This window comes from Paramormyrops kingsleyae, chromosome 19 (genome assembly GCF_048594095.1).
Source record: "Paramormyrops kingsleyae isolate MSU_618 chromosome 19, PKINGS_0.4, whole genome shotgun sequence".
NCBI classification, from domain to species: Eukaryota; Metazoa; Chordata; class Actinopteri; order Osteoglossiformes; family Mormyridae; genus Paramormyrops; species Paramormyrops kingsleyae.
In genome coordinates, this window is record NC_132815.1 from 17,738,163 (window position 1) to 17,749,334 (window position 11,172).

General features: G+C 42.5%; 1 protein-coding gene across 3 annotated transcripts; it reads left to right on the forward strand.

Moving 5' to 3' along the window:
• The first annotated feature begins 1,724 nt into the window (after positions 1-1,724).
• On the forward strand, positions 1,725-10,853 carry LOC111837338 (sialoadhesin-like). Of its 3 annotated transcripts, none has more exons than XM_072702992.1 (10): positions 1,725-2,078; positions 4,470-5,305; positions 5,762-5,910; positions 6,226-6,555; positions 6,866-6,906; positions 7,141-7,225; positions 7,352-7,591; positions 9,057-9,144; positions 9,242-9,311; positions 9,678-10,853. In XM_072702992.1, the coding sequence occupies exons 3-10, from the start codon at positions 5,865-5,867 to the stop codon at positions 9,816-9,818; spliced, it is 1,041 nt and encodes a 346-aa protein (XP_072559093.1). In that variant the 5' UTR covers positions 1,725-2,078; positions 4,470-5,305; positions 5,762-5,864; the 3' UTR covers positions 9,819-10,853. The 3 variants fall into 3 exon arrangements, with proteins under 3 accessions (XP_072559093.1, XP_072559092.1, XP_072559091.1); XM_072702991.1 differs by having other exon boundaries at positions 4,470-4,643; XM_072702990.1 differs by having other exon boundaries at positions 4,470-5,910.
• The last annotated feature ends 319 nt before the right edge of the window (positions 10,854-11,172 follow it).

Below are 11,172 nucleotides of genomic sequence, written 5' to 3' on the forward strand. Positions count from 1 at the left end.
ACAAATGTGGCACCATTTAAAAGGGAAATAAACAGGCTTTCCAACGGTGTAAGATTTATTGCCAATTAACATAGTCACAACAATCCAAATAACTAACACAAATTTCCTTACTTTTGTGCTAAGTTTATATAGTTGCCACGTTTTACAAATTCCACTTGAAGTGGCTCCTTCGTATCCGAATCAAACAGGCACCTCTACGCTCTCCCCAGCGCTACCACAAGAGGGCGCGCACGCCTCGCTTCAGCCTGACGTCACCGCCCGGTGACGCTGATCAGCTCGAAAAGCTGCTCTTGCTTTCGCTGGGCGCGGTGGCGCGCGCCTGTAATCCAAGCTACCGGGAAGCTGAGGCTGGTGGACCGCTTGAGCTCAGGAGCTCTGTGCCGTTGCGTACTATGCCGATCGGGTGTCCACACTAAGCTCGGTATCGATATGGTGCTCCCGGGGGAGCTCGGGACCTCCAGGTCGCCTAAAGAGGGGTGAACCGGCCCAGGTCGGAAACGGAGCAGGTCAAAGCCCCCGTGCCGCTCAGTAGTGGGATCGCGCCCGTGAATAGACGCTACGGTGCAGCCTGAGCAACACAACGGAACCTCGTCTTTTATTCACTTCACTCCAGCTCTCTCTTCAATCCACCACCTAGCCCCCAAACCCCCGAACTGGTTTTCAGTTAATTTCCCTGGTAAAAGAAAGTTGACATAAATGACCTCCCTGCTTATATAAACTTACCTGCATATCTCCCTATCACAATCAGGATATATTTCACCTCATTTATCTTCTTTGATGTACATTTTCAAACAAATCTCCCTTAAATTGTATTTTACCTACAATAATTTAAACACTAATAACTCCATTTAGTGTTCTTTTCCCTTTATGTTACCGGCCATGTTATCGCCACCTATCGACAGACATCCGCAAAAACAACATTTTTGTTCCGCAATTTCGAAAAATTTCAGCTGGCGACGCCCTTTTGCGATTTCAGTAATAACCCCCCAACCCCCAGTTTATATTATGAGGAAAATACTTATACATCCTGTTCAGATACATTAACATGGATTATTTTATCTGTATGTTTAAAGGCTGTAATGATCTCTGTCGGATTCACTATAGCTTTCACTATTCACTATTTGCTTCTTGTATGACTTACTCAACTACAAGTTTGGAGTCAAGTGCCTTGCAGTTCATCCAAACTGCAAGTATGACACCAAGTGCACCATAACAGCACTATTTCATCACATCGAACTTGGGTCAGAATGATTTGCGTATTTCTCAAGCTGGAGGTGTCATTCATACGAAGCCCCTTCAGCAACAGACTACTGCATCCAACATGCAAGTAATAATAATATGAGTAATTGATATAAGAAATTTAGAGTTTTGGGGGTATTCCTAAAGCAGGGCTCCAGACTAAGTATTTGCATTTACTAAAATTAACTTCCATTTATTAAATGATTGTAAACAGAAATAAAGGTGTAGGTTAATGGTTGTCTTCATTTGAATCACGGCACAAACAAAAAAATGCTAAATTTTCATAATTTTAAAACAAAACTTAAATGATGTTTAATTTAAGTTTGTTAAATGAGGTTATTAACAAACTTAAAATTACAAAAACTCGAATGACTCCAAAGTGTCTGCTTCAGGCTCGCCAACTCTCACGCGACTGGCACGACACTCGCGCTTTATGATTGTCACGGTCACGCGAGAAATCTAACGGCAAATCTATATTACTCCATTTTAAACTTTAAAATAGCTACATCAAAAGCGTTTGGATAGTTTGAAAACCCTAGAGACTATTTATATGGTATTAAAACTGTGTGTGCAGACTTGTCTGGAATTGAAAATCACAATGGTTTTATAATTAATAAAAACATACCATATTAAACCCTTCATAGACGTAGAGTTTCAGAAACACTGGTCTAAAGTGGCGAAGACCCGCCCCTTCTCTGCCTCTGATTGCCTCTGTGCCTGAAGAGAACTCAGATAGACCTGCGACATGTTAGGGGCACCAGTGCGACCGAGGAAAAAGCATAATTGATTTCGACAGATTATCGGCCGTTCTCTGAAACCGTGTGAAGTTTTAGTAGGAAGTAAGTATTTTCTGTTTCTGTTATATAATCCATTTAGTCATTGACTGTTTCTAAGAGATACAAAACATAACTGTATTTAATTTGAAAAACGAAACATTCTGAATATAATAAAATAATAATAAAAAGTATGACGGATCAACACGTACCTTTAGTTATATGTCATTTAAGGAAGCTTGAGAAAAATAACTTTTTAAATAAGGAGAAGACTAATTTAGAGTTTTTGGAGTATTCCTGAAGTATGCATGCAACGTTTTAGTCAGAATAGCCTGTTCACCGTTTAGCAGTAAAACCTTAATCAACATCCATACTTGGAAGCTGTAGTAACTTTACTGAAACAGATTTGAGAGTATATAGATACTGGACAGAAACATAGAAAATAAATAATTACACTCATTGCCTGCATAAAAATAAGTTTTATAAAAATGAAAATATAAGCAAAATAAAACAGGTTTCCTTTATAACATGGAAAGTATATGTAACAGTGCATGTTTGGGCAAAGGCAATGCAGGGAGCAACAATGACAGAACTGGGGAAGACAAGCCTGGCAAGCACTTATGCACTGGGTTCACGAGAGGATAAAAAAGAGGCAGCTGGAGTGAGTTAACAATGGGGCAGTAATGAGAGGAGAGATGCACAGAACAGGCGTGGCTCAATAGAGCCATGCTAGGGAGAAACAGGAGGGGCAAGGACCATCACACCATGACATACGGGTGCAGAGACCAAAAGCAGACTACGATCTGGACAGGGGAACAGACCAGGGGCCAAAAACACTCGAGAGGGACTAGTTGACTAGATATGACACAATTGTGGCCGGGAAGTGAGCAGAGGCGGGGCTAGGGATAAAAAGCTGACCGGGACGGACAAACAGGACAGGACAGACCAGGAGATGGACCACCAAGACAGGGACAGAGACGTGACCATGGGACACAGGGGAGACATGGCAGGGAAAACACAGGGCAGGGCAAGGGAACCAGGAAAGGGGCATCACATGGTTCAACCAAAACGGGATAGGAGGAGGACAACCGGGCAAAAACAGGGAAGGCATAAAAGGGAACTGGGCCCTGTAGGGGGATTGTTTGGGCTCCGAGAAGTGGGACTTTGACCGAGGGCCACAGGGCATCCTAGGCTTTGGAGGGATTTTGGGGGGGAGCCTCGGAGACATCAGGCGGCTTTGACAGAAAGACCATACCGAGGACAGGACTAGCACCCAGGGAAGTTCTGGGGACCACTCTGAGGAGGAGCCTTAGGGACCCACTGGAGCGGAGGGACCTGCAGGAAAGGGACAGGAGCAGGACCCAGGGAGCCCAGGGCCAGAGCAGGAGGCACCACTGGAACCACCAGGCTGGGACTCAAGGGTGGAGAGAAGCCTGCAGGATGAGATGAGAGAGGAGCTGGGTCGGGGACAAGAGCCCCCTTCTCTCCTCAGGAGACCAAGACCCAGCCTGCCCCCTTCTTGGGCCCCCGCTGACACTGCGGACCTCCCTGGAACCTGAGACAGGAGTGGCCGAGTCCTTGATAGGGGTAGGAGCCCCTGGAGTGGGACTCAGGGCAAATCCCAGAGGGTCCCACTCTAAGGGCTGTGATATACTTCAGGCGAGGTGACGCATACACAATGTATGACTGTACTTGAACATGTAGTTTACATCTATCTGGAGCATTAAAGGTCATGTCCACCAGGGGGCAGTGTGAGAAAACCATGTTGGCCGGCTCCTTCATTTCCGGTCTCAATTGTTTTGTGTGAGGTTGTGACATGAAATTATACACTCATTGCCTCTACACCGATTAAATTGCTAATTCTGTAATACTGCTGCAGGATTCTCTGTATTCTAACTACTGCTCCTCATCGTACTGGTACTTTGCTCTGCCACATATCACTTTACTACCCCCATGCTGAATGTTGTAATGTACGTTGTTAGATGTCTAGTAGTACTTAGTATTTTGTAATTAGGCTGCACAATACTGGAAAAATCAATTTCTGCAATAAGTATTGCAGTATTTATAAAGAAAAAAATTGTTCAAGATAAATCAATTTTCCACAAACACAAGTGAGGAGTGATTTAAGCAGCAAGGATGATAATGATTTGGAATGGCTTGAAGAGCGCATGCAGAGCTTGCTAAGTTTTGTTTCCTATCACAATATAATTGTTCTAGCGAAATGTAAACCCCACGCTTTCTGCAAATTTTATAAGATTTATGAATACCGGAACTGTATGGACAAACGTATTGAAAAAAACTGCATTGAAAAACGTTGCTTATGAAAGTAGGCAAGTCAGAATTTCATGATACCGCTTTCTTAGAAACTTAAACTGCCATTAAATTTTGAAGACACTGTACACAGTGGGACAAAAGAGTGCTCGCAATATTTTCTCACTTTCCTCTGACAATATACAGTTCTGGGGTGTCTGGAAGGAGCAGCGGGGCTTCCACCCGCTTCTTGGCGTCGAGCAGGTAGCTCTCCACCGACGCCCATCCTCAAGCTGCTCAAGGCCACCCTCTAGCTTCGGATCCCTCCTGCCACGCTGATTTCAGCGCTGGTCCTGACACCAGTTCCAGAGAGCCAACCAGGTAGGAGTGGGAGACTTTATCTGGAGCACCACTGGAGGCTCTGTCCTGGGTGGGAGGTGGAGCGCAGCTGCAGGGTTTGACGGAAGTGGCACAGGCAGGTCTTCCTTGCCGCCGTAGGAGGACCAATAAGGCATCAACACTGGTGGGGCACCCTGTGGGCCGATGGCCTTCTTAGGATTCTCCTCTCCAGGCTCCTCCAGGTCACTGTCGCTAAGGGGGTAAATGAGAAGGTTACCCACAAACCACCTGGGTGTGTATATTAGAGGATTGGGCGGAGACTGGAGGCAGGCAACCGGGGAGAGCAAGCAAGCCAAAGAGTTTGGCTGGGCTCTTGTAGGAGGCTGCTGGGCAACTTGTGGGGTTTGGTCATTCTGTCACGTACGAAGCAGGATGGAAGACGCAGGAAAAGGAGTAAGAACAAACAAAGGGGCTTCATTAATCCAGTGAAACCAGGGCCAGAAAACAAAAGGGTCTCTGGGGGTTAAAACTAATGGTGGAAAGTGAAAGGAAAGCAGTTTAGGCAAAGGCACAGCAGGGGGGCAACATCAATGACAGAACTGGGGAAGCTGGAGTGAGTTAACAATGGAGCAGCAAGGAGAAGAGAGACAAACACAGACAGGCGTGGCTTGCTAGAGCCATGCTAGGGAGAAACAGGAGGGCAGGTAAGCAGGGTTTTTACAGTTTACAGTTTTTGGAGTATTCCTAAAGTATGCCCGCAACATTTTAGTCAGAATTGCCTGTTTACCATTTACCAGTAAAACCTTAATCAACATCCATACACGGAAGTTGCAGTAACTGAATACAGACTTGAGATCATATAGATACTGGACAGAAACATAGAAAAGAAATAATTACACACATTTCCTGCACAAAAATAAGTTTACGAAAATGGTATTTCTTAGCTCATTTTACTAATTCCTGAACATGTTTACATGTTTCTGCAAAGTTAGCAGCACAAACAAAAGATGCGTGCTGAGCAGTATGACGTAGTACTGTATATTCTGTATGTGTTAACTTGTTTATGTGTAATTCATACTGAAATATTAAGCTGTAAAGTTAAAAGGTGAATTTAATTGAACTCAGTTCCATTTTAATTGTACTTCAAATTTTAATTTCAGTTCTGCATCCTGTCTTCAAGCACGATTTAACTTCAATTCAATCTGATTCTCGTCCAATCTGAATAATGCACAATCCTGCCGCTGCACCCAAGCTGAGAGCGTCATGACTGCGGCTGAGAGATTTATTTTCATTGGCTGCCTGCTGCAAGGTGAGACAAGGGGGATGGGGGAGGGGGGGGGGCACAGATTGTATAATTAAACTAATTAGCATCCAGAACTTAGGGGTCCAAACTATAAACCTCTAATTTATATACAGCATCAACTTCTTATGAATTGGCTTTCTTATTAGTTCTATTCAGAATACATGGTTTCTCTGTGGAGAAACTGAATGAATGTAAGTACAATGTTAATGTGCATATGAATATACATGAACTGACATGTGTCTTCTAGTGCAAATGTACAGCAGGACATCTTTGTATAATTGACTATAGACAGACTGTGACAGTATGATGTCTGAATTGTAGGTGGTCTGTGCAGTACCTGGTCAGTCCAGATGCCTCAGTCTATACAAGCCCTGAATGGATCCTGTGTGCTGATTCCCTGCACATTCCAGATCCCATCTGCAAAAAATCAACATCTAATAAACCCAGCTGGAATATGGTGGACAAAGAGAGGGTCGTCTGATAAAAAACAATTGGAAAATAGAGATATAATTGGAAAATTATCTGAGAAGAACTGCACCACAGTCCTGAACAGGATTAGTAAGACATGGACTGGTGATTATTCATTTAGGATTGAAGGCAATAACCACATCAAGAATAATTTTAAAGAGAAAGTGAAAATTAATGTAGAAGGTATGTCATCTACCTTAAATTTAGTGTTGAACATTATTTTTCTCTACATTGTTATAATGTAAATAGATTTTCGTTGGACGTGAATGTCTTTATCGATGTATATATCAGACAAGCGACATCGTTGTGTGTGTGTGTGTGTGTGTATATATATAATTATTATTTTTATTTATTTATTTTTTTGCTGTAGCTGTCCTGAGCAGTGGTTGTGGGGTGCTGCTTGTCCCTAATCCCAGGACAGCCCCCCCCCCCCAAGATGTGTGTGATATAATGTTATATGAATCACGTGACACTTTGTCTCTATGTCTTCCAGACTCTCCCCCCAGCCCCCAGGTCACCATAAACAAGGACATGGTGAGGGAGGGGGACTCTGCGACTCTGAGGGAGGGGGACTCTGTGACTCTGAGGGAGGGGGACTCTGTGACTCTGACCTGCTCGGCTCCAGCTCCCTGTCCATCACTCCCCCCGACTCTGTCATGGACCCCCAGGCTGAGTGACAGTGTCACTGTATTTCAGGAGAATGATGATCACACTAAACATGCATCTTCTGTTATGACCTTTACTGCCTCACATCTCCTCCATAAACAGGAAGTCAAATGTACAGCAGTTTACAGGCTCCAAACAGTCAAGAGTGAGAGGACATCCCACACAAATGTAACTCTAAAGGTTCAGTGTAAGGCCATTTTGAGCATTTTTTGTCGTATTTCTTTAAACTGTATGAAATCCCCTAATGAAGTTAAAGCCAATCTGATTTAAGCATCCCAAGGTTTTCTGTGACATGTTACTTTTATATTCCCAGACTCCCCCAAAAACACTTTGGTCTTAATTGGAAAAGATGGGAGTCTAACCTGCAGCAGTGATGCCAACCCAGCAGTGAACAATTACACTTGGTATAAAGTGAGTGGGGGTGAAATCAAAGTTGTTTCATACACACAGAGCCTCACCTCTAATATCACTGAGGTCAGTGGACAGTATTACTGTCAGGCTCAGAATGAACACGGCCTACAGAATTCAAGCACTGTGCAGCTCCACTGTGATCGTAAGTATCACTTGATATCGCTATCAAAATACAGTGGTACCTCGGTTCTCGAACTTATTCCGTTCTGGACTCTGGATCGAATTCTAAAAAGTTCGAGTTCTGAACGAATTTTTCCCATAAGAAATAATGGAAAACCAATTAATTGGTTCCCGGCCAATTAAGAAGACCATATACTGTACTAAACACATCTAAGCACATTTATCAAAAAACAGTAATTTGTAAAGTAAGAAAATAAATGTATCCAAACAATGTGTCCTGCCCCAATCGTCCGCTCCTTCCGTGTGCCACGCCCCCTCGTTAATCTCGTGTGGGATCCCCGTGTGATCAGCTGTTTCTGGTTGTTGTCATTAGTCCTCTGTATTAAGTCCGCATTTCAGTTTGTTTCCCCAGTCACGTCATTGGGTGCATTCGACTTGCTTACAGCGCTGGCTTAAAAAAACGCATTCTGATCCTGACGCATTAGATGCATTGCGACCTCTCACCCGGCTGCACAAACATCTATGCTGCACAAACAGGAACCGCCTCCGTGACGACACACCTTTGCCCTTATTGGCTGAAGAGTTTAGTTACACGCATGACGTTTGTATCCCAGGCAGTTCCGGTGCGTAATCTGCAATTTCTGCTATTTCTCCCGAATATCACGTAAAGCAGTGAGAACTGGTTTTCAGTTAATTTACCTGGTAAAATAAAGTTTAAATAAATTACATAAATGCTCTAATAGTACACGTAAGTTAGTGGTTTATTTATTGTTAGTTACTGTAATATTGCGCTGCTTTATTTGGTTAATCGTCCAGTCTGCCAAGAAGGCATTCAAGTAAGAATTGTATTGTAGTATGACTCATTTCCTGGTGCATACAATTTATATTAGGTCAGCGTTCACGGTTCGACTTCTGATATTCAGATCGAGTTCTAGGTCAAACTGGTTTGTTCGACTTTCAAGAAATTACAGTTCTAGTGAGTTCGACAACCGATGTACCACTGTACTAATGTTCTATTGAATTTATTGTAACTTTTCTAATTGTTTGACATGTGGAAACATACAAGTCAAATCTATAATTATACCCAAAAGCTACAAAACCTGGGCCTGTATCATGAAGTGAGATTTGTTCTTTAGCTAGATAACTTGCTGGATTAAGGTACCCAAGTTGAAATGGATTTTATCTTTGTTTGCTTACATTTAGCCCAAATGACCTTAATTCTGGCAAGTTATCTTGCTAGCCCAGAATTCCAGCTTTTGATACAGGTCCCTGGTCAACCATTAGAGAAGTTTACCAGTACAAAGTGACTGAGGTTGGCATTATCATTGACACATAGTAACTGGAACTGTCACATATATTTCTAATTTTGACTCATCAGCTTATAAACACTGTCATTATAGCAGTGATTGTAGTTTCCTTTCTGATCATTAAGTTCTATGTGGGGGCTTCCTGTAATATAATGGACACACCATCTGTTTGCTGTACAGCAGTCAAGGCTCCACCCACTTGGATGGCCGCTGCTGCAGGGGCGGCTGGGATGATGCTGACGTGCATCTTAATGCAGATTCTTCTCAAGTGAGTGTCTGGACCTGAATCTTCCCTGATCAGAACGGTGCCTGATTTGTCAAACATTTCTTTATCAGTCTGGTCCTGATTACATCATCATTTCCAGAAAATGCTGCCCCAGGGAGAATCACAGCAGTAAGATACGAGTCACTGAAGAATTAACACCGATAAATTTGGTGAGTCTCTCTCATCTGAGCCCTCTGTGCCTTACTGACATTGCTGCCCTTCATCACATTTTAACTATATAAAAAATAATGTCTTTCAAAATATTATATTATAATTATATATTGTACAACAGTTCGTTCCGACCAAGAAACCTGATTGGTTATCCGCACTCAGACATTTCACAACAGTGTATCACTACGCGTTACAGGTGTATCTAAAACCCCTGATGTATCACACGCCTCAATTCTCCAACACGGAGCCGGTGCTGGGCTGGTTCTGGCTCGGTTCCTTTTAGAACCTGCCGCCTGATTCAAAAATGAACGTAGACGCCTAATTTCTTTTTTCTGATTTATACTTTTGAAAATACATAACACCAGACTTCTGAGAGTGGGTTTGAGTCTGGTAAGAGGAACATCTGCCATCAGCTGTGCACCAAAGGTCGAGACAAGAGGTCTGCTACAATGAAAGCTACTGTTGTGGGACAACAAGACTGTCATACCATTTTCACTGAACTCTGAAGAAATGGGAACCAATGAGAGCGAGTTTGCAGTGGTGAGAAAGGTCCGTAGCCTTCAGCCAGCAGAATGTCCATCCCCGAACGACTAAGGCACAAGTGTAGCTAGAATGAATTGTAATTCTTACTGTATGTTTTCTGAAGAATAATATTGTAATGGGGGAAAAAGCTATTGTGGCTTTCAAAGAAATTTGCCCAATTTACACAATATATTGTTACTTTTCTGATGGTTTATTTGTATGGTGCCTCTGAGGTAAGGGAGCTGTGCTGGCAATTAGAAGGTTGTTGGTTTGAATCCCGTAAATGCCAGGAGTTATTCTGCTGTGAGCAAGGCCTGCTTTTTATTTATCCTAGGCATGACATTAACTGACATCCAGCTCTACAATGTCCTCCAAAGCAATAATGTACTCCCAAGTCATGCAGCTGTACTCCAATATATCATGGCTGTGATTGTCTTCAGCATATTATCATGGCTTTTGTTTAATCGATAAGTAACCTGCTTAGAAATCACATTTTAAAATTTAACAGGCACCTAATTCCTTTTTTCTGATATATATGTTTGAAATATATATAACAGCAGACTTCTGAGAGTGGGTTTGAGTCTGGTAAGAGGAGGACAATCTGGCAACCTGGGAGTAGAGATGTGACTGGATGTGGCTTCAGAAGTCAGGATTCAGCCTCGTGCCTACGACCAAATCACAGCTATGAATACAACCGCACTCCATCTCGTATGTTATTGCTTAAATAGGATAGGATTAAGATATGATAGGTTAAGATAAGCTTAATATAAGATTGTATAACATAGAAAAAGGTAAGATTAAGATTGTATAGGATAAGATAAGACAGTTTAAAATAAATTCTATCTTATTTGTCCAGAGGGGAATTGTTGAGATGACAGGCTTGTCTCTTTTTATTCTTGTTTCGTCTGTTAAATATAAATTACTTTGCATTCAGATTTTATCTGTGTGTTTATGTAAAACTTTGGGAACTTTGACACAATATCTGATGAGTTAAATTAATAAAATGATGATTAGTTAAACTCATGCACATGTAGAGATTGGCAATGTATGACAAACCACAATATGCCCCTGTCTGGGCATGCTGGAGAAGTTAACTAGAATGTCACTAACAGCCTAGCAAGTGAATCCACAAGTTCCAGATCACAGCACTGCTGTTTGCTAATTGCTTTTTTCCTCTCCTATAATGACATTCAGTGAGCAATATTTGATAGCATATTTTCCTACATAATTTACCTTTTGGCACCGAGCACCAAAGCAGCTTCTTTCCTTGGATTACTGCTCAAGGGAAAATGAAGTTCACAACGAGCAAGCTGGGTCCAACAGGGTGTGTCACGTGAT